Below are 22,500 nucleotides of genomic sequence, written 5' to 3'. Positions count from 1 at the left end.
GCAGGCGGTGGTTCCCTTACCGAGACCGAGTTGCCAACGTTTCAGTACCTTCGCGAGAGTCGCCCATTGACCAACAAACCTCGCGCCGTTGTCAATTCGAAAGGCTGGATGTGGGTTTCTGGTGTTCAGGGCGATGGAGAAGATTCACGGGAAGCGATGGTCAGTGCGTTACGCACACTAGAGGGTATGTATCTTCTGTACCCATGGACGGTCGCCATCGTCACGAAATAATGTCCTCTCTCTTTCTTTCCTCTTGCAGACATGGTTCAATCCTATTCCTTTACGCTTCGACATATCTGCTACATTACGCTGTACGTGCGCAATATGGGCGAGTACGCCGGAATGAACGAAATGTATTCGAAAGTGTTCAACTTCGGCAATCCGCCGACCAGGGTAAGTACGATTGCATAGCTGGTTTAGCAAACCAAGTAATCACCCTTCGAGATGCCTACTGGGTCAGTTTTTGTGTGAAGTTTGTGCTCAATTCATACTTGAAACATCTTTTTCCTAGGTCTGCGTCGAATGTCCACTGCCTGCCGATTGCGCCGTCGTTCTAGAGGCAGTTGCTTTTAAACCTATCTCAACTGGTAAGTAGATTAGTAGCCAGTGCGCCATTTATTATTATTTGATCCTTCGCCATGCCCTCTGCTTACAGCGTCTGAGCTCGAATACAATCGCCAAACGATGCACGTGCAGGGCATATCGCACTGGGCTCCGGCCAACATCGGTACCTACAGCCAATCGACGAAGGTAATGGTAAAAAACGTTCGCTTAAATCGTGCATGCGCTAACCAATTGATGTCCTTCGTGCTCACACACACACACACAGGTTGGTCATATAACGTACATCTCGGGACAGATTGCGCTGGTGCCGGGCAGTATGACCATCATCGAGGGTGGCATCAAGCAACAATGCAAGCTTACGTTGCGCCATCTAAGCAGGATAGCGAAGGCCATGAACGCGCAAGGTGGTCAACTGCGTGATGTGGTGCAGGGTATCTGCTTCGTGACGCATCCAGCCTATATCTACGAGGCCCGTCGGCAGTGGGAACGCCGGACGGCGAACGCTATCATCGACTACATCGTGCTGCCCGCCCTACCACGAGGTGCTCTCGTTGAGTGGCAGGTCTGGGCACACTCGCACAATGACAAATTCGACTGTAAGTTTAATAGCGACAGGGCCTACTATATATGTTCATCGCTGCATTGAAAATTCGTTTCCCTTTTTAGACGAAGAAACCGGCTGCTCAATCGGCGAATACTCGATATCGATCCGCCGGCGGTGGAACTACGAGAACAATTGCTCCTCTATCGTATGCTATGTCTCGACCGGGCTGGCCACCTCGACGACCAAGCTGACAGAGCTAACCGACGATTATCTGCATCATCATGCACAGCTGGCACAGAGAATCACTCGCGAGCAGATTCACGATACGATCGCGTACGTGTTGCGCAAACTACTGCAGGACTATTCGATGACACACGGTTTCGGTACTAGTCCCGCAACGGTGACCGGCGCCGAACAGCAGCAACACACTGTATCCGATAGTGGCAACGATTCGAGCAGCACACCGACTAACGACAGTAGTATCAACGACAACGACACCAATCACGACCAGCTCAAACCGGCCGTCCATCTGAGAGTGTTCTATCAGATCTATGCCATCCCGTCCGTACAGTTTCTACTCGATGCGATCGAAAGCTTCCTACAGTCACCGGCGAACGTAGCTCGCATCGCCTACACCGTCATACCGGCCTGTCATCTGCAGAACTTTAGCACCTTCATCTCGATCTGCGGCCTACGGCATCATGAGTAGGAAAAACATTCATACTTACGATATGGGTCGAAAGCGTTTTTTTTTACCTAATTCAAAGTCAATCCGGAAGTTAGCAGTGGCAAGAACAACCTTCAAGTGCAGCCATTAAGGTAGAGCAACTATGAGCGATCGCGACGCGTGTCTGTTTGTTAAATATGTGTGTATGTTTGTGGTTTTGTAAGTGTGTCGCGTGTGTGATAGAGACGACGATAAGAGGAAGGGCGATGAAGATGACCAGAATTATATTAAATTGTTAACAGCATCGACATCACTGACAGAGGGGAAACCGGTAAACTTCGTGGGCATGTAACCAAACCAGTGATGAGGCAAACGTAAGCGTGCGCCGATGTGCGAATGATCGCAATTTTTGAATTTAAAGTCTCTGTTAGATGCGTAGTTAGGCTATTATATTATATTAAAGAAGAAGTGAGCGAAGAGTGAACGAACAACGGAACACCACCAACAGATTATGATCCCTCTCTTCCTGTTCTGTAACACCGCTTTAAGCACTTCTAAGTTCTCGATAAAAGAAGGGACGGGTCCCACGCTCGCGCTTTGACATGCTGGAACAAAAGACCGGAACGTGAGTTGTAAGTTGTAGTCGGGGAGCAGCAGGAGGAAAAAAATGAAATACAAAAAATGAACAAAGGAAAGTAAAAAAAACGGGAAGAATTGCTTCGGAGTTGCATTCGGCTCGCATAATAGTACACATAAACCTGTCCTTCAATATTAGGTCATCAAGTAGCACACGCACCTACACATGGACACACGTTGATAAGACCACGGACCGGTTCGACTTCCCAATAGTGTTTGTGTATCTGTGATAAACGAACCGAGTGGTTACTGCAGCAGCCGTCTGATTGCGATTGTTTTCGTTCGTCACATTTCGTACCAAGGACCAGCAGATCGCTTATCACTTTGCAATGGCGTGGTAGAGAGCGTGAGCAGATTGGATGGCGGTGTATATGTTAAGCGCTCTCCGGGCTGAGCATAATATGCACATCGCGGTGTGATCGCTCGGGCGTTAGTAACAGCTGACAGTGGGCACCAACAAGTAGCGCGCCCGCGTTCTCTTATTAACATAGCGAACGACCCACTTACTTCGCTGACCTTACTGTACTGTTCGCGTACTACATTTGGACACTATTGACACCATTAAAGGAGCAGTCAACATGCCCTCGACAAAGTTCTTCCAATCAACCCGAAAGATCATCGGTGCTGGTGTCAACTACAAGTAAGTGGCAGTAAGGATAAATTGGATATCAAATCACAAATCATTTATTTTCGCAATTTCATCGATCAGCTAATGTTAGTGTATTGCAGAATGCACGATTATCTGTAAAATGTGTTCTCTTTATGGACGGGTGGTCATTACGAGTGTCAGCCGGAAAACGAACTACTTACATAAATCAAAAGATACCAAGATTGCTTTCATGGTTCGATAAATTTCGTGCTATTCCACAAAACCTTCAGCAAATTGGGTCCTCTATCCTGTTTCAAATTCCGCTCACGCGTTTCCCAAAGTTAAATTAATACTTCGCAATAAATTCAGTTTTAACAACCTTTTTTAGTTACTCAAATGGCCCCTACTTCACCAGTACTTCGGGTATGAGAGCTGCTGATAAGATAGCTCTCACCTTACCAGGATACACTACGACGCTGATTAAACGCTTCTCACTACTTTTCGCTTGCCTTTCTACCAGGGAGATTCTGCTGCTTACCAACACCCCGAAACCGGACGCACCGGTCATCTTTTTCAAACCGACTTCCACGCTGCTCGATGCTGAATCCCCATCGCCGACCATCCGAGTGCCACGTGTGTTTGGTGGTAGGATCAACTTCGAGGCCGAACTCGGCGTCATTATTGGAAGGCGTGCCGCCAACGTTAGCGCGGATCAGGCAATGTCCTACATCAGCGGTTACTGTCTAGCGCTCGATATGACTGGAATGGATTTTATACTGAATGCCCGGCCCAAAGGGTTACCATGGTGTTTGGGTAAAGGCTTTGACACCTCGACCCCAGTCAGCCGATTTATCACGCGCGAGGAACTGCCCGATCCGAACGATGTGCGCGTCTGGTGTGATGTGAATGGAATCCGCAAGCAGGACGATTCGACGGCCGAGCTCATCTTCCCGATTGCTGAGCTCATCTCATACACCTCACGCTTCATGACGCTCGAGGAAAACGATCTGCTGCTAACCGGAACACCGGCCGGTGCGGGTCCGGTCAAGCCCGGTGATATCATCGAGTGCGGCCTGGGTACGGATCTCGTACGAATGCGCTGCACGGTGGAAAATGAATGCTAGTCATGGAGACACCCAGTACTAGCGCTTCCTTTGCTTGTGTATCGTTTTGTATTTAAAAAAAAACAGGAATACAGACACAATTCCTTAATGCTAATCGGTGAATTCAGTTTTAGGGGGTTGGAAGTTAGATCCATTTAGCCTCTTTCTGGTCGGGAGGTGTAGAAGCAGCAGCAGACGAGAGTAGCCTCTGCGTTTCACTGTCCGATTCTTCGACAGCACCATCACCGTTACGTTGTAACGCCGAATCGTGTGACTGATTGGAGAGCAATAGTGTCCTCATGGGTGAATCCATGTTACCGGTCGCAGTCGATGATACGTGCTGTTGGTTTGCTCGTTTCATCGCAGCCAGCGATCGGTGGTGAGGGCTTGTGTGGGATGGTGAGTGCTGCTGTGGCGATACTGCCACCATCGATTGCCAAAGATACGGCAGATGGCAGTTACGTTCCGTGAACGCAGGGTAATACTGGCGGTAGCAGATGTACGAGAGTACCACCCCGATCAGTGAACCAACCGTCACATCCTGCCAGTGATGGTGATAGTCACACGTGCGACTGATCGCAATCAGTAGCGCGACGAAAGACGGCAGACCGGCTGCAATGACCCGCACGGATCGGCCACGGCCACGCTCGTTCATGAGGTGCAGCTTGCCGATTAAATACCAAGTAAGGAATCCGAGTCCCACGAAAGCAACTGTAACGAGAAGCAGACACAGATGACCATTAGTAACCGCGAAGAATCCGTGCTCTGGCGACTCTGCGGCACTCACAGGACGAGTGTCCCGAGGGGAAACTTTTGCGACCATCGTCCAGTGCCCGTAGATCGGTTCCGGTACAGTGAAGGGCTTCGTTTACCACACCGTCCGGGAAGCAACGCCAGAAGAAATCGGGCCGTGGCCGTCCGACTGCCAGCTTAATCGTGTTCGTTATGACCCCATTCAGACCGAGGCCTAGCGTAAACGCCAGGACCGTACACCGCAGATCCTGTCGGTCACGCGTTTGCATGTAAAAGAGAGTGAACACCAGTCCCGGCACACCGAGCACCACAGGCCAAAGCATCGTGAGGGGAACGTAGCTTTCGGTGCGCGGATTCCGATACATCCACAGCTCCTCCGGTTGCACTTTGCGCACAAACGGTGCCTTAAACTCGAGGCCACTAAGGAAACGGAACAGGTGGAACGTTAAAAACAGAACTTCGAAGCAGAACGTGCCAGCTTCGTGTTATACGTACATGTAGAGACAGGTCAGCGCAATCCGCACGACGGTTTCCAGCGTTAGGTTGAGGTCCAGAGACGCCGAGTTCCACTTCTTTGATACGGTTCCGGCTCCCGAAGCGGTGAAGCTTGGGGCCATCGGTTTACCTACCGCCGTCATACCGTTCCTGGGTGATGTGTCCTCGTACTATCCTTCTAGTAATCACAACAGCAGCTGCACCAGTAGAGGACACGATTCGCTCGCCATCGAGGTGATGTGTAGTTAATGGTTCGATCTCTCTGCTGACGGACCCCTGGAAGCGAGACAGCTAGCCACGAGGCATTCCAGGTTGAGAGTGAAAGAGCAAACCAGATGTGTTGGTACGGCTTGCGTAAACATGCTGCGTGCGTCACGTTTTGCATCATCCGCGAATCAGGTGATAAAGAGCGTGGGGGAGGACACGCGCGCCCTTCAGGCCCCATAACATAAGAACGCGAAGCAACAGAAGCGTTTGTAAACGAAATTCGGTGGCCTACTCCTGCTGCTGCAGCTGCGATGCTTCGGCCTTGCGTTTATTGAGCTTCTCGAACACGTTCAAATAGTTGGCTAGGGTGATGCGCACATTTGCCCGTTCGACGATGGATTCGAGTGATCGAGCAAACTTATCCCGGGCACTGTTTAGCGTCGGTGGCCGCAGAATGCCGAACCAGGCGGCCGGGTCGATCCGCTCCTCTTCCGGCTCGATCGGGTGCGTTTCCAGGGTGAGCTGGGGAATCGGTAGCTGGCCATCGTCGTCCTGCTGTTGCTCAGCGACGGTCTGAAGCGCCCGGAACGGTTTGTAGTCTTCGGTCGGCAGCTGTACGGAGCTGACCGCGGTTGGGCCCTTCGTGAAGCGGGTGTGCGCCAGGTCGAGCTTGCCATCGGCGGTAAGGCGATCGATCTCCACACTCAACTCCATATCCCGCTCCATCAGTTCCAGCGATTTGATCAACAGCTTGTCCATCAGCAGGCACAAGTCGCCCTCCTGCGGCTGCTCCTCCATGATGTCCTTTTTCCCGAGACTGCTTCGATTTAAATCTTTTTTTTGCGGAGAAAACGATTCGACGACTGTCACTGTCATGTGATGTTGACAACTGCGCTGTGTGTGTGTGTGTGCGTTGCCAAGTCGACATCGGAGTGTCAGAAACGGTGTGTGTTCCGAGTTCCACGCAGTCGAGAAAGGAAGAAATTTGCTAATTTTCACGGCAAAGGACGAGCACAGCAAGGATGTCGAAGGGTGAAAGCAAGGAGGCCACGATACGGCAGCTCTACACCGAGCTCAACAAATACTGCGGCGCGTCCGAGTTCGACAAGGCGCTGAAGACGGCCAACAAGAGTAAGATCGCTTCCCCTGCTGCCTCCCCCGGGCGGTCATATTTTCTGTTTTCTAATGTTGCCTTCTCCGTGACCGCTTTCTTCCAGTCCTAACGCATGATGCAAACGAATGGAAGGCGGCCAAGTGTAAACTCGTGTGTTTGATCCAGCGAAGCAAGTTCGAAGAGGTGCTTCGCTTTCTGGAGCGCCACGGAAGCGCTATTCCCGATACGATCTTCGAGAAAGCGTACGCCGAGTACCGTCTAAACCGGGCCGAGCAGGCACTGCGTACGATCCAACAATCGACCGGATCGACGGGCAAACTGTCGGACTGGGGATCATCGCTATCGCCCGATCTGCAGGAACTGTTGGCCCAGGTACTGTATCGGCTTGAGCGGTTCGATGAGTGCTTCGAACTGTACCGCACGATCATCAAGAATACGCACGATGATTACGATGATGAGCGACGCACGAACATGAGTGCGGTTGCGGCGAACCTTGCCATCGTCGGTGACGCAACGGGTGAGACCGCCAGTGTAGCCAACCTGCCAGAGGATACGTACGAGCTGGTGTATAATGCCGCCTGCGCCCTTGCCGGTCGGCAGCAGTACGGTGACGCGGAGCGGAAGTTACGCTCGAGCGAAAAGATGTGCCGCGAGTCGCTGGAGGAGGATGGTTCGAGTGAGGAAGACATTATCGATGAGATCACGATCATCAAGGTGCAGCTGGCGTACTGTCTGCAGATGCAGGGCCGTGTAAAGGAAGCATCGGCCCTGTACGCCGATGCATTGCGTCACAAGACGAACGATGCGGCGCTGACGGCGGTCGTGAGCAACAATCTTGTCGTGATCAATCGCGATCAGAATGTGTTCGATTCGAAGAAGAAGATGAAGGTGGCCACGTCGGAGCAGGCGGAGCAAAAGCTCACCAGCCGTCAGCGGAAGACGATCGCTTTCAACAACTGTTTGTTGGCATACTTTGCCAGCCAACCGACCGAGTGTGCCCTACTGGCGGCCCGGTTAGCCGACGCTCATCCGGATCTCGAGTTTCAGGCGCAGCTCGTACGCGTTGCTCAGCTTGCGAGGGATAAGAAGTATCGCGAGGCAATCGAATCACTTGAGCAGTACGCCCAACGACTGCCACGCGATCGCACGATCGAGCTGCTCCAGGTACGGTTCGCAATCGTTCAGCTGCAGCTAGTAGCGGGCAACCGGAAAGCGGCAATCGAAACGCTTGAATCGCTCGGTGAAGCTCGCTATCGGCCCGGTGTCGTGTCGGCCCTCGTGACGCTGCACCTCGGTCAAGACAACAAGTTGGCGGCCTCAGAGATACTGAAGAGTGCGGTCGATTGGTATAAGCGACAGAAGACGAGCGGCTCGAACGTAACGGCCAGTATCAGTGATACCGATCTGAGCGACATGTGGCGTCAAGCGGCTAGCTTCCATCTGCGGGGCGGTGAACCGGAAACGGCCGCCAAGAGTCTCGAGGAGCTTTTGCGTACGCATCCGAACGATGTGAAGCTGCTGGCCCAGCTGGTCATCGCGTACGCTCAGTTCGATCCGAAGCGCGCACAACAGGCCAGCCGCCGGCTACCGGCCCTCGACACACTGACGACCGTGTCCGAGATCGATGCACTCGAGGCCACAAACTGGATGATGATTGCAAAGGCCGTTCGTCGTAAACAGCCCGGTACTGCGGGTACAGGAGGATCAGGCCGTGGAGGGGATCAATCACCTGGTGCCGGAACCCCGGGCGCAGAACAACAGCAAACCGCCGCCGCACGCAGCCAAAAGCGCAAGAAGCGCAAGGGCAAACTGCCGAAGAACTACGATCCAGACGCACAGCCGGATCCGGAGCGGTGGTTACCTCGCTACGAGCGTACCGGTTACCGCAAGAAGCGCGATCGTCGTGTCAAGGAGATCATCAAGGGCAGTCAAGGAACGGCTTCCGGTCAGGCGGATCAATTGTAAGTGAAGCGCCCTCACCACTGAAGCACAACCAACAAATTGTATTGACTTTCTCTTCCTTTTCTCCCTCACAGCGACATGAGCAAGGCGTACAATCAGACGAAACAATCCCCGGCTACCCCCTCGACCGGTGTCTCCCAGCAAGAGCAGATGGCAACGGCGGCCGCCGCCACTCGGCAACTACCCCGCAAGAGTCAGCACAAGAAGAAGAAGGGAAAACACTAAAACCGGGACAGCATCATCGAACATTATTGTATTACTCTGGGTTACGGCTGAAGGTTCTTCTCTGGAACACCGGATTCGGTTGTCCGGATGAGATTTTTCGATAAACTAATAAACGATTGTGCTTAGCATTTAACGGCAGTCGATGCAGCGCATTTTCCTTCCCTTCTAGTGTAAGCTAACGCCAATCTTCTTCCCGTAGACACGGAAACAGGAACGTATCACGATCGTGTGGCCCAATCTGTGCTCGGGCATCGGCATCATGCGAGTGCCACGCACGATCATCGTCGGTATCGCCATCGGTATTAAGTCGGTTCAGCAGTGCTAGCAATTCCTCGTCTTCTGTGCTCGTGGCCTCTCTACGATGGTGCGTTGGATCTGCGTTCGCCAATCGATGGTTCTCGGCCACGCTCAGTAGATGACAGAACCGTGCTTCTATCGCACTGGTGCTGGTGCTGGCGGTTACATCGGCTTGGGAGCGCAAAACGTGGCTAGCGAACAGGATACCATAGTACACCGTTCCAACCGTATATCCGGCCTCGTCCAGTGCGATGTCGAGGGCACGCGATAACGGCATTGGTAGAGGAGGTTCAGCCGATCCGAGCAAGGCCACCAGCAAACCAATCGTTTCAAACTGCGGATGTTCCTGGGAACACGTGCGCAACCATGTTTGTTTGGCGCGCTCCAGTAGATTGACACCGGGCGTCGGGGATACATCACGGCACAGCTGTAAGAATCGCGGATCATTCAGCAGCACATCGCGATTACCGGTGGGTACGGAGTTGTACTCGCTAGCGGTAATTGCTAGTAGTTCGTCAATGACGATGTGATGGTCGCCATCGAACGCGATCACTGATGACGATGGCATCCGTTGAGCCACATCGAGCAGAAAGTGCAGCAGGAACGTGTAGCATTCGTGCGTGTTCGACTCGTCATTGTGCGACACCATGGCGTTCCCGGACTCTACCAGCCAACGGAACAAATCCTCATCCTTCAACCGTTCACTCGAACGCAGCTGGTTCACCTGTTCCGTTTGATCGCGTTCCAGCGCAACGAGTGCCCGCAGTAGGCCGATCCGGTCGTGCGTTGGGGCACGCCACCATGCCAGCAGAGTTTCCCGCGTAAACTCAAGGCCCCGACCGAAGCGAATGGCGTTGATCAGAAGGTCCGCACTTTCCTTGAGGGCCTTCAGCCGTCCACCAAGCTCCAGTATGGCCTGCAGCAGTTCCAGCAGTGTTGGCGCATCACCGAACAGTGAGTTCGAGGAGGTCACCTGCGAAAAACACTTCCCAACGGATTCCATCATTTCGCCAGCCCTTTCCGCCAACTGCGCGAATAGAGTTTTCAGCAGCTTCGGATCCACGTTCAGCAGCGTCCGGAACTGGAACCGGTAGCCAAAGATTGTGATTTCGGTAAAATCATCCGTCACGCTGAACTCGATGCCTTGCATGAGAACGTCGAGAACGAAGGGTAGCACGGTGTCCAGATATGGTTCGATGAGCGTGATTAGTTCCTGGTACTTAAGCTTGATGTTCCGGCAGGTGGTGAGGAAGAACGTTGCTATCCCGCGCAGCTCCAGTCTTGCGATGAGACTCTTCGCACCCTCCATGGTAAGGCATTTCCTGTGCGCCAGGCAAAGGTTGGCCGCTAGTAGCAACCACTCGAGCTTGCTCAAGTTGGCGAACCCTGACACGCTTCCAACAAGGGAAACCAGCGCAAACGTGGTCATCATGCTGGAGTTGGCAACTAATCCGTGGGTAAGAAGAGAGAAAGGTAGGTCATTAAGGAATCGATTTTCCCGGCCTGGCTTCACTTCGTTTACCCTGCAGGAATGATTCAGCCGACAGCAGCAACTTTAACTGATCGGCGGTTAGTAGTCGACGCAATCGATCCGCCTTGCAGGCCACGGTCAATCCGACGCTTGCGAACGTCATCAGATTGGTGGCTAGGGCGGTGGCTCGGTATACGATCACCGAGTTCCGTTCGTGCCGGATGCCATCGACTAGATCCACGATCGAAAAACCGGTGATCGGTATGGTAATACCGAACACCAGCAGCGGGGCGATTTCCGGTGCGGCCATCATCAGCGCCACCGCACCAATGTTACCGACGATGGTTAACGTTTTCCAGAGTTCGCCACGCCGCTTTTTCACCTTCCAGCCACTCACACGTATCCGTCCGCAGGCATCGTACGATATCATCCCGTTCCTGGGACACCAGAGAGTGCAGGGTGGGAACCGGTTGGAGCGCACGAACTCGGGATAACCGGTGTAGCGACGTCGGGACAGATCCAGATAGCAGAACTTGGCGTGGTGTGGCCGGCCACAGCGTACCCGTATCAGTAGGCTCAACCCCGGTGTCCCTGATTGTCCCGTATGCTCCAGCACCAGCGGAAGGAAACAAAATTCACGGCTCGGCATACGTTTCACGATCGGGAGCAGGTATCGCTTATAGAGGTCCGGTTCGAACAATGGTTCCTTCTCGCAGCACTCCAGCTGAGCCGTTTCGAGGGGCTCACAGCCCAGCATAAAACCGAGCATGTTGGCCGCCTGCGTATCACTATTGGCCACAAAAAACTGATTGGCAAGCTTTGTCTTTAACGAGCGGCTTAGCTCAAGATGCCGATGGAGGAACTCGTCCATCAGCGCCGCGATCTGCTCCGACGCCATACCGAACGACCGGTGGCCAGCGAGACTCGATCCAAACTATCCTGCAGAAGATAGCACCCGTTGGCAAAATCATTTTTCGCAAAGCGAACGGCCATGGACCTTGGGCGGTTATCAAGTGGAGCATGTGGTCGTGCAGCTTCGTTGCATGCGGCCAGAGTACGCAGAGAACGACGATCGACGAGATCGTGACTCATCCTCCCTGTGTCTTTTATGTTTTTCGATTGGCCCCAAGACGGCGATGTGCGATCGTCTATTGTGCCCCTGTAGTGTGCGTGACTTCACCAAGCGCCCCCCAAGAACGAAGCAGAAAGTAACAGTAAAACAGGGGAATCCCGCAGAACCCCCGACGATCGCTAGGACGATCGAAGTGGCTGAATAGACCGCATGCAGTGTCGACTTAAAACTCGTTGCTTGAGCTAGTTCAGGAAATTCAATGTATATGCGTGGACAGATATATTTAAGCATGATATTGCGAATCGTCTGGGCCCTGCTTTTCGTGCCTCGACAACTTCACGCCAGAATGGGAATCGTACATCGCGGACAATTCTTGGCACATTAGCATTTGACTAATTGCTATTAATAGTACTTTTAGTGATTGTTGTTAATAGTAATTAGTTTGTTCCCGAATCAGAGGTAAAGTTTCCGATTGCAGTGCTTTCTTTTGGCAACGTGGTTTGAATCGTTGTCTCTCAATTTATCTTTCAGAGCTTTGTGACCTACCGTGACTTCTTTTTCCTGGTATAGCTATTATCGATTCTGGATGCTTAGTTATTGGCCGTGGAGTATATAGGATGATTTTTATATATTTCATACCGCTATTGATTCATTGCAATATATATTATATATATTTTCGGCAATATCCAACTGAAAAATAATTTATTTGTAACGGTAGCTAATGACGATGTTCTCTTTAGTGTTAAATCTAACTCAATTTAAAACGCTAAACAACCTTCCGTGAAATCAGAAACAGCCATTTTTATCGAACAACAGAGCAAACAGAGTAGCTCCTAGGCGTTCTTATCTGATAAGCCACTTTGCACTGTTATTTTTGTTTCCTGTGGCTGGGTAGCGATTGCAACATCGGCTTAATGTTGCAGTAACAAGATAGCATCGAGCTGCTGTATCAAATTTGTGATGATATAATAATGCGCCTAAAGTTTAACAAAACAATCGATACTGCATTTTTATTTGTAAAATGTCAATTTATTCTGCTAAATCATCTTTTAAACATGCCTTCTCTAGACCTTCAGCTACCTTACTACACTGCAGTTCCAGTAGCAGCATCCTAACTGGTCGGCAATGCGCTATGTGCCCGGTTCTGGCGCGGCTGGCGCAGGTTTTGGGTTCCACTTGACGAACATTGCCTTGGTGCTGCAAAGATAGATCGAACCACGCATTCCAGAGTTCTCGTGCGGTATAAGCTCGACCATGACTCTCACGGCATTTCGGTAAAACATAACCATGTAAGCACCATCCGTGTCACGGCGCACCGTACCATTCCTCTCATCAACCATTAGCCGAGCCTCGCCGTTAGCCAGTAGATCGGTAATAGTGGTAAGGATTTGCTGTCGAGCGTCAGGATGACGAAGGGCTGGTACGAAGTGTAACCACAGGGCAGCTCTCTCCGCTGGACCGAACGGTACAGAGGGGGCCGGATTCCGATAGTAAGGAGATGGATCTTCGTCCGGGCTTGAGAGCAACGTTCGGGCCAATGCAATCACGCTTTCGTCCGATAGGCCTCCGTCCGATGTCTTCTCCGGAACCGACAGAAGCTTAAAGCAGGCCATCCGATACTTGGACTGGACTTGGTTGACCAGCTCGGCGAACCCTGCTCGGAGTGTGGCCAGTTGTTCGTCACTGGCTTCCGTGTTACCGGTCCAGTTGAGCTTCTGGCAGGCGAACAGTGTACCGTAGTACACCTTGGCTACGGTTACAGTGTTGTCCGTCGTGCTCGTTATGGTGTAGTCCAATGCCTGGGCTAAGGTGAGTGGTAGCCGACCAGCCTCAAACAGAGAGCTCATCAGTTCGATTGTTTCAAACTGCGGATTCTTATAGGAACACGTGCGTACCCAGACTTCTCTTCCAAGCTTAAGCATGTGTAGGCTTTCATCAGTGGATGCATCACGGCACAACTGTAAGAACCGGTGATCGTGCAGCAGCACATCGCGATACCTGCTAGGCACAGCATTGTATTCCGACCCGTCAATTGCTAGCAACTCGCTTATGACGATGCGTTGTTGATCATCGAAAACGATCGCCAGCTTTGGCATACGTTTGGCTACATCCAGGAGGGCTGCAAGGAGATGTTCATTCGATTTATGCTCATTTGATGACACGGCCAAACAATGGATCAAATCCTTGTCCTTCAGTCGTCCACTCGAGCGTAGTTGATTCAGCTGCATCGTTTGATCGCCATCGAGTTGCAGAAGGGCCCGCAGTGGGATCCTCCTGTCGTGAGTTGGTGCATTCCACCATGCCAGTAAAGTTTCCTGTGTGAACTCATGTCCCTTGCCGAACTTTATCGCATTGCCTAGCTTTATGGCCGCATTTGGCAGTGATACCAGCACTTTGCATAAATCAAGTACTGAGTGTACCACTGCTGCCAGCAAGCCGGGGCGGCTTAGCAGGTTCGTGGTTCCCATACATTCTTTCACCGATTTGATCGTATGTTGCGCGGCCATGTAACCAACGTGCAGCTGATCATTCAGCTCCAACAGCAGCGATTGGTCGAGGCTGAACAGTGTGGGAATGGACAGTTTGTAGTTGAAGACTGTTATCGTCGTGAAGTGGTCGTCCGTGGTAATCAAGATGTTTTTTTTAACACAATCCATCATGAACCGCATCATGGGTTCCACGAACGGTTCGATCATACTGCACAGTTGATTGTTACCAATTTTAAGGTTCGGGCTGCTAGTTTGGTAGAATTGTACCAACCCTTTCAAATTGCACAACCGGATGAGCCTCTGCGCCGTGTCGAGGCTTACAAGCTCGCGGTACGCCAGACACAGGTTCGCCGCCAGCATCAGCTTGTCCTGGTTGCTTAACCGGTCCCAATCGCTCCGTGATACCAGCAGTGTGCAAATGCCTATCGCCATCGGTGAAACGAACTTGTTGATATCTGTGTAAGAATGAGGAAAAGAGGTAAATGGAATGCGTTCTTAACCTGACACCGTCAGGGTATGGCTCGAGTGAGGAACCAACCACCAGTATCCAAACCCGGGCCTACTTTCGCTTACTTCTGACGATCTTTTCGGTCGTTTCGAGGAGCTTGAGCTTATCGGCTGACAGCAGGCCGCGCAGTCTGGCCACCTTGCAGCCCGCAAAAAGGCCAACCTGGGCGAACGACATCACATTAACGGTCAGCAATGTCGCTCGCTTGAAGACGATCGAGGTTTTCTCGTGCTTCACACCATCCACAAAATCGCTGATCGCGAACCCGAGCGACGGGATAGTCATGCCAGCGGCCATTACAGCAACAGCGGCCGGTATCAGTGGTGTCAGGGTGAGCCCTAAAGCACCGACCGAAGCCGCCGTAGCGAAATCTCGCAACAGCTGCGATTCCGGTTTGATCGTGCGACAGTCGACCAGTAGCCGGCCCTCCTTGTCGTACTGCACTATTCCCTGTCGTGGATAATATAGTTTGCAAGCAGGCAGTCTGTTGGAAGCCAAAAACTGCTCGAACGATTCGTAACGTCGCAAGGACATATCGATGTAATCGATCTGTTGCTCAGCGCTGCAATAGGCTCGCACCAACCAAGTAAACTCGGCACCGTTCTTCTCGGTTACCATCATCATCGGTAAACAGTTGAACAAGGACGATCGCATACGGGCCACTACCGGTTGCAGATACTTCTTGCAGTCAGCCTCGTCGAACAGAAGCATTTTGGCGATATTATCCGCGTTGGCATCCTTGAGCGGTTGCCATTCCAAGATGAGTCCCATCAGGTTGGTCACCTCCGTAGCGTTGCGGGCTTTGAAGAAATCGTTCGCCCGTTCCCTTCGCTCTTTCGCGTCCAACACAACGTCACGATCCAGTAAACGCTGTAACTTTTCAGCCAACAGATCTGGAACCATTTTCCGCATTACCATCGCCATTTCAAACTACACCGCAGGTACCCCACCCACAGCGGCAGGTCCCTTGCCCTTCACTTTCTTAGAACCGGAACCGCCACGAACGCAACGTACACACAAATCGATAGGTGCGCCGGGAGACTGTATCGACAACACACGACCGTCCTAGCAACGAGGACGTTACACGAACGAACAATAAAAGCCGTTGCCAAGGATGGTTCCGAAATTAGTGGTGTGGACTTGCGAAAATCAGGTAAAACACTGCCACCAGCTGCAGCAGCGAGACACAAACATGAAAAGTGCAGTTTACGATGGTAGTGTGTGTGCTATGCTGCGCATGTGGATTAGCGTTTCGGGTGTGGTGGGATTTCGCGATTTCTCTATGAAAAAAAAAAAACAAACAAACACGGAACGCTCGAAAACATTAATCGATTTGGTTGAATCAATATTCATTATTCAAGGAAAGGGGGAAGATTCCACGTGGACACGCACAAAAAAAGAAGCAAGAAAACGAAGAAAATGGTCCACAAATGCTTGCACGTTTCCGTATATGACTAAGGTTGGTTCGGTAACCAGCATAATCCCCGGTGTTGGTGGTGGTACCGGGGGTATCAAACGGCTAAGCCGGCAAAGGAGAGTAGATGGACATCCGGGCATCCTAGGGCGAGGTGGAATCGGCTGGAATGGCACTATTCGCCTGGGGACCATCAGCAGCCGGGTCCGCATGATTTTCGTCTCCGACGGTAGCCGTGACCGGTGGTGGTTTCTTATCGTCTAGTGCCGTAGCCGGTAGCGATGGTGGCCGCCGGCACACGATGAGACCCTTCTCCCAGAGGCTGCGGATGAACTCGAGCCGATCGTCGACGGGCAGGCTGCTGACCGGGATGTAGCGCGGGTACATTTTGATCAGCAGCTCCACACCGAGCGCCGTTTCGGAGTCCAGCTCGAGGAAGTTGGCCTCGTACTGATGGTATTCGCGCGAGTTGTCCGTGTGGTAGTAGATGCGCAGCTTGTCCTCTTCGCTCACCAGCCGCAGAATGTTGCGGCGAAGCAATCGTACCGAGGAAGTTTCCTCGATCGGTCGCGCACACTCCACAGTACCATCCGGTCGGAACTCGTAGTTACCCCGCCCATACACCGTATCGTCCCACTCGGTAAAGTCGACCATCGGTGGCAGGGCATCGTGCTGGAATCGCTTGGCCAGTTGATCCACCGCCGCATCGATCGCCGAGTCCGAGAACAATCGATCGAACATGGCACGAAGCCGCACGGTCAGGCGGCGCCGTTCGCTGCTCACCTCGTCCGAGTGCACGATGCCAAAGTGTTGATGCAGATCGAAGGGCAACCCGGCGCGGAACTGCTGATCCTCTTCGGCCGCCGTTGCCAGCGCAATCGGTAGCATCTGTTCGAACAGATCGGCCCAGCTGTTGCGCTGGTAAACGCTCAGCGTCACGTGCAGCGAGTGTGCGCCCGGTACGGTGGCCGCCTGGTGAATGCAACCACGCGGAAAATACAGCAAATCGCCAGCCTCCAGCACTACGTCGATGAGCGGTGCGGCGAGCTCGTCTTCCGCAATGTTCTCCGAAGAAACGCGAGCCAGTATCTCCTGGCGCCGACGCGGTGGGTACAACCGCCAACGCTTCCGGCCCTCGATCTGCAGCACGAACGCTTCGATATCGTCGTAATGCGGCGCAAAACCCTGACTGTTGGGCGGCGTCAGGTAGAAGTTGGCACCGGTCATGCAGTGGAAGTACTCCTGCAACTTTACGTTCAGCTCGTAGATCGTGCGCAGATAGGTCTGCGGATTAAGCATGCGCACACTGCACCCTTCGCCGTAGTATTGCCACATCTCCGGTGGCAGTACGCGTCCCTCGGGATTGTGTGTTTCCCGCTGACCGCCGACATACGACGTGATGTCGATGTTCTTCGTGTACTCGATGTTGTTCGTACGCAGCATCTCGTCGATCATGGCACGTGACAGCAGACCGGTGTAGTAGTGGCGATCGTTGCGCTGCACCAGCAGCGGCTTCCGTTCCCAGTACGCCGTCACGAACTCTTCTATACCCATCGGACCGATTAACCAGGCGAACGTTTGCCGCCCTATTGTGACACTATCCAGCTCCGCCGGCACCATACCACCTCCACCACCACCAGCACCACCTACCACGGAGGGGTAATGGATACGATGCTTCGACGATGCGATTGCACTGCCGCTTGGACCAGCGTCGGCATCGGAATCACCTCCGGCGTCTTTCGCGGTCTTTGGTTCCTGTTTAATCTGCAAATTCTTCCACGGTGTGAAGCTGGTCGATGGTGGCAACATGAATCGATTCACGGTATCCCCTTCCCTACGGTTATCTCCAGCACCATTCTTTCCGCCAACAGCCATCGCTCCCATTGCTGCTGCTGCCCCCGCCATCGTCGTTGTTGTGGTCGTCGGTATCACCACCGGCGCTGGCGTCTTTTTGTTGGCCTTTGAGCGATTTCGTTTGGTCGGTTTTTTGCCGGCCTGCGGTGTGCCGTCCACCGGCGTGGATGGCGTGGTGCTGGCTGTAATTGTTGGTGCTGTGGTAGCTGAGGAGCTATCAGCGACCGGCATTACGGTACCGGTACCAGCACTTTGTTTGCCGCTAGCAATTGTCGATTTGGCCTTTTTTTTCTTCGCCGTCCCAGCTGTAGTGCTGGCTGCAGCCGTTGGTGGTTTGGGCGGATATAGTTTAATGTGAAAGCGTATCTGTTTGGCCGGTTTTTTCTTGCTGCTTTTGACACCCGTTTCCGAACCACCCTCGGAGGGATGCTTTTTCTTCTGCTTCTTCGGTGCCGGTGCACCCGCCGGCAGCGGACTGGCTAATCGCTCACCATCTCCATTCACCACCTAAAACAAACGGAAAACGGAGCGAGTGAATAGAACATCGCAAAGAGATGATGATAAGGTGGTGCCTGCATACCTCCGGGGTGGAGCTGGGCGCGGTTTTGGCTTTCGTGGTCGGCGTTGACGAACGCTGCTGCTGACTATCGCCGCTGATCGCAGCTACCGGTGTTACCGCGGGAGACGCGGAAGATTTCTTGCGCTTCTGGGTGGTTTTCTTGTTGCTAGGCGCTTCGGATGCTGTTGTTACCCCGGGGATGACCAGTGGTGCCTCGATTAGAACTAGCGGCGACCTCGTATCCATCGTCGCCATGACTGCAGCGCTACGCAGCGCACAAGGGAAGGAAGGAACTATATCGCGACGCCGGAGGAAGTTTAGCCGACGCTTTATGACTAGTCCCTCCAACTATTTACCAAGAAGTTGCAGCCGCTGCCGTCGTCGTCGTCTTCGCGTGCTGCCGAAAAGCGGGAAGGGTGCTATTGTTGTGACGTTCCTGTGGCCGCGATAGGTCCGTGCGTGAGTGACCACCGACCCACGCAATGTGGAACGCGCTTTTTGCCGGGAAAGCCGTACGCGATTTTCCGGAACTTCCGGTGAACCTTTCGTGCTGCTAGTGGATGATGTACACGACGACTGCTGGACTGCAGGGCAAAGGATATGCTACAAAGGGATATGCTGTTTCTAGGCTCTTGGAAAATTGCGCAAAAAAACGCACATTTTTCTTGCCTCCCTGCGAGTGAGTGCCGCAAGTGAGTGTCCAACACGCTGAAATGTCAAAAACGGGGTTGACAGACCGGATTTTACGTAAACAAATCCGAATCCCGGGAACCGCGGAACATCTCGACGACGACGACGTAATCTTGTGGGAGAACGGGAATTGGAACGGAAATCCCTCTTCTTGCGGCCAGCAGCATCATGTTTTTGACAAACATTCTACTGAAGAAGGCGAAGAGCAAGTAGGTGGCCCATAGGGAAAATCCAGCGCAAAGTTTCGCAACTAAAAGATACTCCTCTTCTGATTTCAGAAACATTCTCGTGCTGATGGAGAGTGCGGTCAGTGGTCATCAGTTTACTGCTATCCGGGAGCGGCTCGCGGACAAGCTGGAAATGTTGCGTTTCGATCCCTACAGTAAGTACACACTGGCTGGTAGCAGTGCAGTGAGCCTCGTTTGTCTTTACAGCATACTTCTTTCTTCCTGGTTTTAGTCCAAAAAACGTCGCTATACCGTGAGCGGAAACGAGTGCGCAGCCTTAATTGAACCTGCTCTCAGGAGGGCGAATAAACGTAAATAAAATAGTACTGACACAAGTTATACTTTATGTCGATGCCGTTTAGATGACAAAACATAAACGATGCTTGGATTGCGATTGCCATTGGCTAAGTCGACCGGATGCATCAGAGCTTCTTACTTACTACTACGTCGAGACCTGCGTATTCTGCTTCACCCACAAAATTCTTTAGGCAACATAAGCGATAAGTGTCTGTCTATTTCCATTCGAACCGTTCTGTCCACCCGGAATTCGCAAGAAGAAGCCATCGCAACAGCGCCGTTTTGCAAGCACTGTCCGTATCCGTCACAGCAACCACAGCTGCGTGTTCCTTTGGATGTGAAAGTAGGCGAAGTCCAAAACGCAAAGAAGGCAATGGAAAAAAAAATCCAATCAACATCCAAAGTTTTCAAAGATATTTTTCTTATATTTCTTTTAACTGATTACAATTACGCTATTGTTTTGCAGTTCATGGTAAACTCTCAGTGTGCTCTTGATCCAAGGGATATACGATTCGAAGCGATACTGGTTCCACGTTCGGTTTATTTAGGCGTGCTGGTCTTGCACGGTTTCTATACTGAACCTCACGCCAGAACGTTTGGATCCAAAGAAGAAAAACCGAACTGAATGTTCCTGTGCATGTAATTCTGTGTACGTGTATACCGATCGTGTTTATGTATGTGAAGATGATATAGAATGTAAAATAACGAACTAGATAAAACATTTATAAGGTTATCTGGGACTAATACGGGATTCCAAGTACGTTTGGATCCGGAGCCGGATATCCCGTATACGCATGAAACACATCGGTTGACCGAACGTCACGTACACAGCGCTTCAAAACACGTCTCATGTCCAAATGATCAGTACTTCTTCTGCATTCTATTTAGTGCTTCGTTTTTACTTATTTTGTTTCATGTTTTAAGAGGCTTTGGAGGTTTCTGGTGTGTACGGGCGGAGTGCCTATTGTTATGTATGATCTCGGCACCCCTGTACTCTAGCTACACACTACGGGGCGCCTCCATTTCTTATGACTTCTTATGTTTTTGATCCATTTTGATAATTGTTTGTTCATCTCTCCTCCGGCTACGGTTCCACTTACGATACATAATAACATGTTGCCTTAAACGTAACGACTAGATAGTGTTATTGTTTGATGTTGCGTTGTATTGAGACAGGGAAGGTAGGATGGGAAACTGAGCTTAATATAACCTTAAGATACGCTCTCCCCCAAGAGCAGTTGCGAGAACTGATGGAGGATGGTTTTTTCTGATTTGCTTTGATGCTACATAAATCTCTTGGTTCATCATTTCCTTCCTCTTTCTACTTTTCATTCTATCTTCTTCTCTCCCTCTCTACCGGGTTTGTTCAAGCATAAATAAGGACAAAACGGTGCGATCTAACTTCGATGCTAAGTGTAATGAGGGGTAGTGTACACAGCACGTGGTATCCTCAGTTCACTAATTGTCCTCCCCACGATCTTCCGCTCTTGTTTTATTGAGGAACCGTATGAGAGACACAGGAGGAGACGGGAAGGTCGAGAAGACAAGATCGATCCCTTAGGCCGGTGTCCATTCCCGGCAAGGAACAAAAGTCGTTGACTCGTTGATAGGCACTAGTATGACTCTCATTCGCACAGCGTCCACTCACTACTCCATCACGCTACGGTGCGGTGCTGCTACTGCTTCGAGTTTAAACATACAAACACAGCACCTCGCACTGTTCTAGTGCAGGAGTGTTTGTGTGTGTTGTGTGTGTGTGTGTGTGTGTGTGTTGTGTGTGAACGGGATAGTGCTCTATGTATACGGGCAAGCAGCATAGTATAGCATAGTATCTCTCGGCGATCGGTAGTAACCGTTTTGCGACCATGGATATGTTTGCGAAAATGGATAGAGAACGGAAACACAAAATCCACCAAAAACCATGCAACATATCCGCCAACCCACAAGCCACCCCATCTGTCTGGATGCTTGCTTGCCTGTCTCGCCTATAGGCATATAATCAGATGCACCTGTTGCTACACGATCTAACATTTTCCGGTTGCGATTGGTTTCAGATTTGAGGTGCAACATTGATGCGACCACTATGCGCGCGGAATACAGCAGTTCTTTGATTTAATTTATTTGGATCCCAATTTACGTTAACATTTACGATTGTTTGCATTCCTTCTCGCTTCCTTAGGTCTTGGTTGTGACTAATTAGCTACAGTTTACGGTTTGCTGTCCGTGAGACAATACTCACACGACGGATCATGGAATTGCTAGGGAGGAGTAGTGGCGGTGACGGGCAATGTGCATAATCAAAAAGTTTCAAATCATAATTAATCCTGCGGCAGGTGTGTGTCTGTGTATGTGTGCGCCTGTGTGTTTTTCTACGCGTTGGGTGGTGTGAATATTACCTTTTTTGATTGCAATTCCTAACGCTTACTGGGTGAATGTGAATTCCTAAAATCATCTGCTCCTATCTGGATACACCCATTTTCTTTGATTTTTCCATACTCACATGCATCTTTCATCAGCACTTCCGTGCTATCTCCCCTCGCTACTGGATCTCTATTTACTACTAGTAGTTCTTCGCTTGCTGGGTTATACTGTTTGGACCATCACATTCGCCATTATTGATTTGACTTTGGGAGATTATTAGCTATCCTTGTAAGTATGTTCAGCGATTTACGCCGGGAAAACAAAAACTATAGATAACGTAAAGCAAATAAAGGATACACAACACCGGTTGAGACTCTGGTCCATAAACCGTACTCTGGCATT

General features: G+C 51.4%; 10 protein-coding genes across 18 annotated transcripts in view; 4 read left to right on the top strand and 6 right to left on the bottom strand.

Annotated features, from left to right (window-relative positions):
- Positions 1 to 2,524, top strand: part of LOC125948120 (uncharacterized) — a 5,487-nt gene extending 2,963 nt beyond the window's left edge. The window contains exons 2-7 of the mRNA XM_049673884.1: positions 1 to 184; positions 260 to 393; positions 512 to 587; positions 656 to 750; positions 830 to 1,160; positions 1,231 to 2,524. The exon at positions 1 to 184 is cut by the window's left edge and continues 754 nt beyond it. Coding sequence (XP_049529841.1) covers positions 1 to 184; positions 260 to 393; positions 512 to 587; positions 656 to 750; positions 830 to 1,160; positions 1,231 to 1,817 — 1,407 coding nt within the window. The 3' untranslated portion in view covers positions 1,818 to 2,524. The remainder of the gene's footprint in view (positions 185 to 259; positions 394 to 511; positions 588 to 655; positions 751 to 829; positions 1,161 to 1,230) is intronic.
- A 319-nt stretch (positions 2,525 to 2,843) lies between these two features.
- LOC125948137 (acylpyruvase FAHD1, mitochondrial) lies at positions 2,844 to 4,218 on the top strand. Its single transcript, XM_049673907.1, has 2 exons — positions 2,844 to 3,051; positions 3,521 to 4,218. The coding sequence occupies exons 1-2, from the start codon at positions 2,990 to 2,992 to the stop codon at positions 4,122 to 4,124; spliced, it is 666 nt and encodes a 221-aa protein (XP_049529864.1). The 5' UTR covers positions 2,844 to 2,989; the 3' UTR covers positions 4,125 to 4,218.
- On the bottom strand, positions 4,150 to 5,646 carry LOC125948134 (phospholipid phosphatase 5). Its single transcript, XM_049673904.1, has 3 exons — positions 5,352 to 5,646; positions 4,891 to 5,276; positions 4,150 to 4,814 (listed from the first exon to the last, which is right to left on the bottom strand). The coding sequence occupies exons 1-3, from the start codon at positions 5,492 to 5,494 to the stop codon at positions 4,249 to 4,251; spliced, it is 1,095 nt and encodes a 364-aa protein (XP_049529861.1). The 5' UTR covers positions 5,495 to 5,646; the 3' UTR covers positions 4,150 to 4,248.
- A 191-nt stretch (positions 5,647 to 5,837) lies between these two features.
- LOC125948138 (uncharacterized) lies at positions 5,838 to 6,432 on the bottom strand. Its single transcript, XM_049673908.1, has one exon. The coding sequence runs from the start codon at positions 6,354 to 6,356 to the stop codon at positions 5,847 to 5,849; it is 510 nt and encodes a 169-aa protein (XP_049529865.1). The 5' UTR covers positions 6,357 to 6,432; the 3' UTR covers positions 5,838 to 5,846.
- On the top strand, positions 6,429 to 8,992 carry LOC125948122 (signal recognition particle subunit SRP72). Its single transcript, XM_049673886.1, has 3 exons — positions 6,429 to 6,689; positions 6,776 to 8,633; positions 8,709 to 8,992. The coding sequence occupies exons 1-3, from the start codon at positions 6,581 to 6,583 to the stop codon at positions 8,857 to 8,859; spliced, it is 2,118 nt and encodes a 705-aa protein (XP_049529843.1). The 5' UTR covers positions 6,429 to 6,580; the 3' UTR covers positions 8,860 to 8,992.
- A 42-nt stretch (positions 8,993 to 9,034) lies between these two features.
- LOC125951778 (uncharacterized) lies at positions 9,035 to 11,544 on the bottom strand. The gene is made up of 2 exons (XM_049680808.1): positions 10,679 to 11,544; positions 9,035 to 10,602 (listed from the first exon to the last, which is right to left on the bottom strand). Exons 1-2 carry the CDS (start codon positions 11,523 to 11,525, stop codon positions 9,035 to 9,037), a joined length of 2,415 nt encoding a protein of 804 aa, XP_049536765.1. The 5' UTR covers positions 11,526 to 11,544.
- Positions 11,545 to 12,286: 742 nt separating this feature from the next.
- On the bottom strand, positions 12,287 to 15,947 carry LOC125948985 (uncharacterized). Its single transcript, XM_049675570.1, has 2 exons — positions 14,762 to 15,947; positions 12,287 to 14,643 (listed from the first exon to the last, which is right to left on the bottom strand). Exons 1-2 carry the CDS (start codon positions 15,618 to 15,620, stop codon positions 12,830 to 12,832), a joined length of 2,673 nt encoding a protein of 890 aa, XP_049531527.1. The 5' UTR covers positions 15,621 to 15,947; the 3' UTR covers positions 12,287 to 12,829.
- Positions 15,948 to 16,028: 81 nt separating this feature from the next.
- Positions 16,029 to 19,160, bottom strand: LOC125948986 (bifunctional lysine-specific demethylase and histidyl-hydroxylase NO66). 2 transcript variants are annotated; one of them, XM_049675571.1, is made up of 3 exons: positions 18,880 to 19,160; positions 18,545 to 18,816; positions 16,029 to 18,471 (listed from the first exon to the last, which is right to left on the bottom strand). In XM_049675571.1, exons 2-3 carry the CDS (start codon positions 18,776 to 18,778, stop codon positions 16,255 to 16,257), a joined length of 2,451 nt encoding a protein of 816 aa, XP_049531528.1. In that variant the 5' UTR covers positions 18,779 to 18,816; positions 18,880 to 19,160; the 3' UTR covers positions 16,029 to 16,254. The 2 variants fall into 2 exon arrangements, with proteins under 2 accessions (XP_049531528.1, XP_049531529.1); XM_049675572.1 differs by having other exon boundaries at positions 18,545 to 18,788.
- Positions 19,161 to 19,190: 30 nt separating this feature from the next.
- On the top strand, positions 19,191 to 19,779 carry LOC125948987 (39S ribosomal protein L33, mitochondrial). The gene is made up of 3 exons (XM_049675573.1): positions 19,191 to 19,422; positions 19,492 to 19,595; positions 19,673 to 19,779. Exons 1-3 carry the CDS (start codon positions 19,382 to 19,384, stop codon positions 19,723 to 19,725), a joined length of 198 nt encoding a protein of 65 aa, XP_049531530.1. The 5' UTR covers positions 19,191 to 19,381; the 3' UTR covers positions 19,726 to 19,779.
- A 481-nt stretch (positions 19,780 to 20,260) lies between these two features.
- The window catches only part of LOC125948984 (1-phosphatidylinositol 4,5-bisphosphate phosphodiesterase), a 37,841-nt gene continuing 35,601 nt past the window's right edge, over positions 20,261 to 22,500 (bottom strand). For all 8 annotated transcript variants that reach the window (XR_007468624.1, XR_007468622.1, XR_007468623.1 and 5 more), the window contains one exon: positions 20,261 to 22,500. This exon is cut by the window's right edge and continues 956 nt beyond it. The gene's annotated coding sequence lies outside the window, so the exon portion shown is untranslated.

Source organism: Anopheles darlingi, chromosome 2, assembly GCF_943734745.1.
Source record: "Anopheles darlingi chromosome 2, idAnoDarlMG_H_01, whole genome shotgun sequence".
Lineage (NCBI taxonomy): Eukaryota > Metazoa > Arthropoda > Insecta > Diptera > Culicidae > Anopheles > Anopheles darlingi.
This window is presented reverse-complemented; position numbering and strand designations above follow the sequence as displayed.

Excerpts from the sequence above, each read along its gene's own strand:
- LOC125948122 (XM_049673886.1), top strand. The coding sequence starts at position 6,581 with ATGTCGAAGGGTGAAAGCAAGGAGGCCACGATACGGCAGCTCTACACC. Across the intron at positions 6,690-6,775 it reads GCTGAAGACGGCCAACAAGA|TCCTAACGCATGATGCAAAC; the intron begins GTAAGATCGCTT and ends GCTTTCTTCCAG. Across the intron at positions 8,634-8,708 it reads TCCGGTCAGGCGGATCAATT|CGACATGAGCAAGGCGTACA; the intron begins GTAAGTGAAGCG and ends TCTCCCTCACAG.
- LOC125948137 (XM_049673907.1), top strand. The coding sequence starts at position 2,990 with ATGCCCTCGACAAAGTTCTTCCAATCAACCCGAAAGATCATCGGTGCT. Across the intron at positions 3,052-3,520 it reads GGTGCTGGTGTCAACTACAA|GGAGATTCTGCTGCTTACCA; the intron begins GTAAGTGGCAGT and ends CCTTTCTACCAG.
- LOC125948138 (XM_049673908.1), bottom strand. The coding sequence starts at position 6,356 with ATGGAGGAGCAGCCGCAGGAGGGCGACTTGTGCCTGCTGATGGACAAG.
- LOC125948986 (XM_049675571.1), bottom strand. The coding sequence starts at position 18,778 with ATGGCGACGATGGATACGAGGTCGCCGCTAGTTCTAATCGAGGCACCA. Across the intron at positions 18,472-18,544 it reads CGCCCAGCTCCACCCCGGAG|GTGGTGAATGGAGATGGTGA; the intron begins GTATGCAGGCAC and ends CGTTTGTTTTAG.
- LOC125948987 (XM_049675573.1), top strand. The coding sequence starts at position 19,382 with ATGTTTTTGACAAACATTCTACTGAAGAAGGCGAAGAGCAA. Across the intron at positions 19,423-19,491 it reads CTGAAGAAGGCGAAGAGCAA|AAACATTCTCGTGCTGATGG; the intron begins GTAGGTGGCCCA and ends TTCTGATTTCAG. Across the intron at positions 19,596-19,672 it reads GTTGCGTTTCGATCCCTACA|TCCAAAAAACGTCGCTATAC; the intron begins GTAAGTACACAC and ends TCCTGGTTTTAG.
- LOC125948134 (XM_049673904.1), bottom strand. The coding sequence starts at position 5,494 with ATGACGGCGGTAGGTAAACCGATGGCCCCAAGCTTCACCGCTTCGGGA. Across the intron at positions 5,277-5,351 it reads GCGCTGACCTGTCTCTACAT|TGGCCTCGAGTTTAAGGCAC; the intron begins GTACGTATAACA and ends CCGTTTCCTTAG. Across the intron at positions 4,815-4,890 it reads CCCCTCGGGACACTCGTCCT|TTGCTTTCGTGGGACTCGGA; the intron begins GTGAGTGCCGCA and ends TTCTCGTTACAG.
- LOC125948985 (XM_049675570.1), bottom strand. The coding sequence starts at position 15,620 with ATGGCGATGGTAATGCGGAAAATGGTTCCAGATCTGTTGGCTGAAAAG. Across the intron at positions 14,644-14,761 it reads GACCGAAAAGATCGTCAGAA|ATATCAACAAGTTCGTTTCA; the intron begins GTAAGCGAAAGT and ends ATTCTTACACAG.
- LOC125951778 (XM_049680808.1), bottom strand. The coding sequence starts at position 11,525 with ATGGCGTCGGAGCAGATCGCGGCGCTGATGGACGAGTTCCTCCATCGG. Across the intron at positions 10,603-10,678 it reads GGCTGAATCATTCCTGCAGG|TTGCCAACTCCAGCATGATG; the intron begins GTAAACGAAGTG and ends CCCACGGATTAG.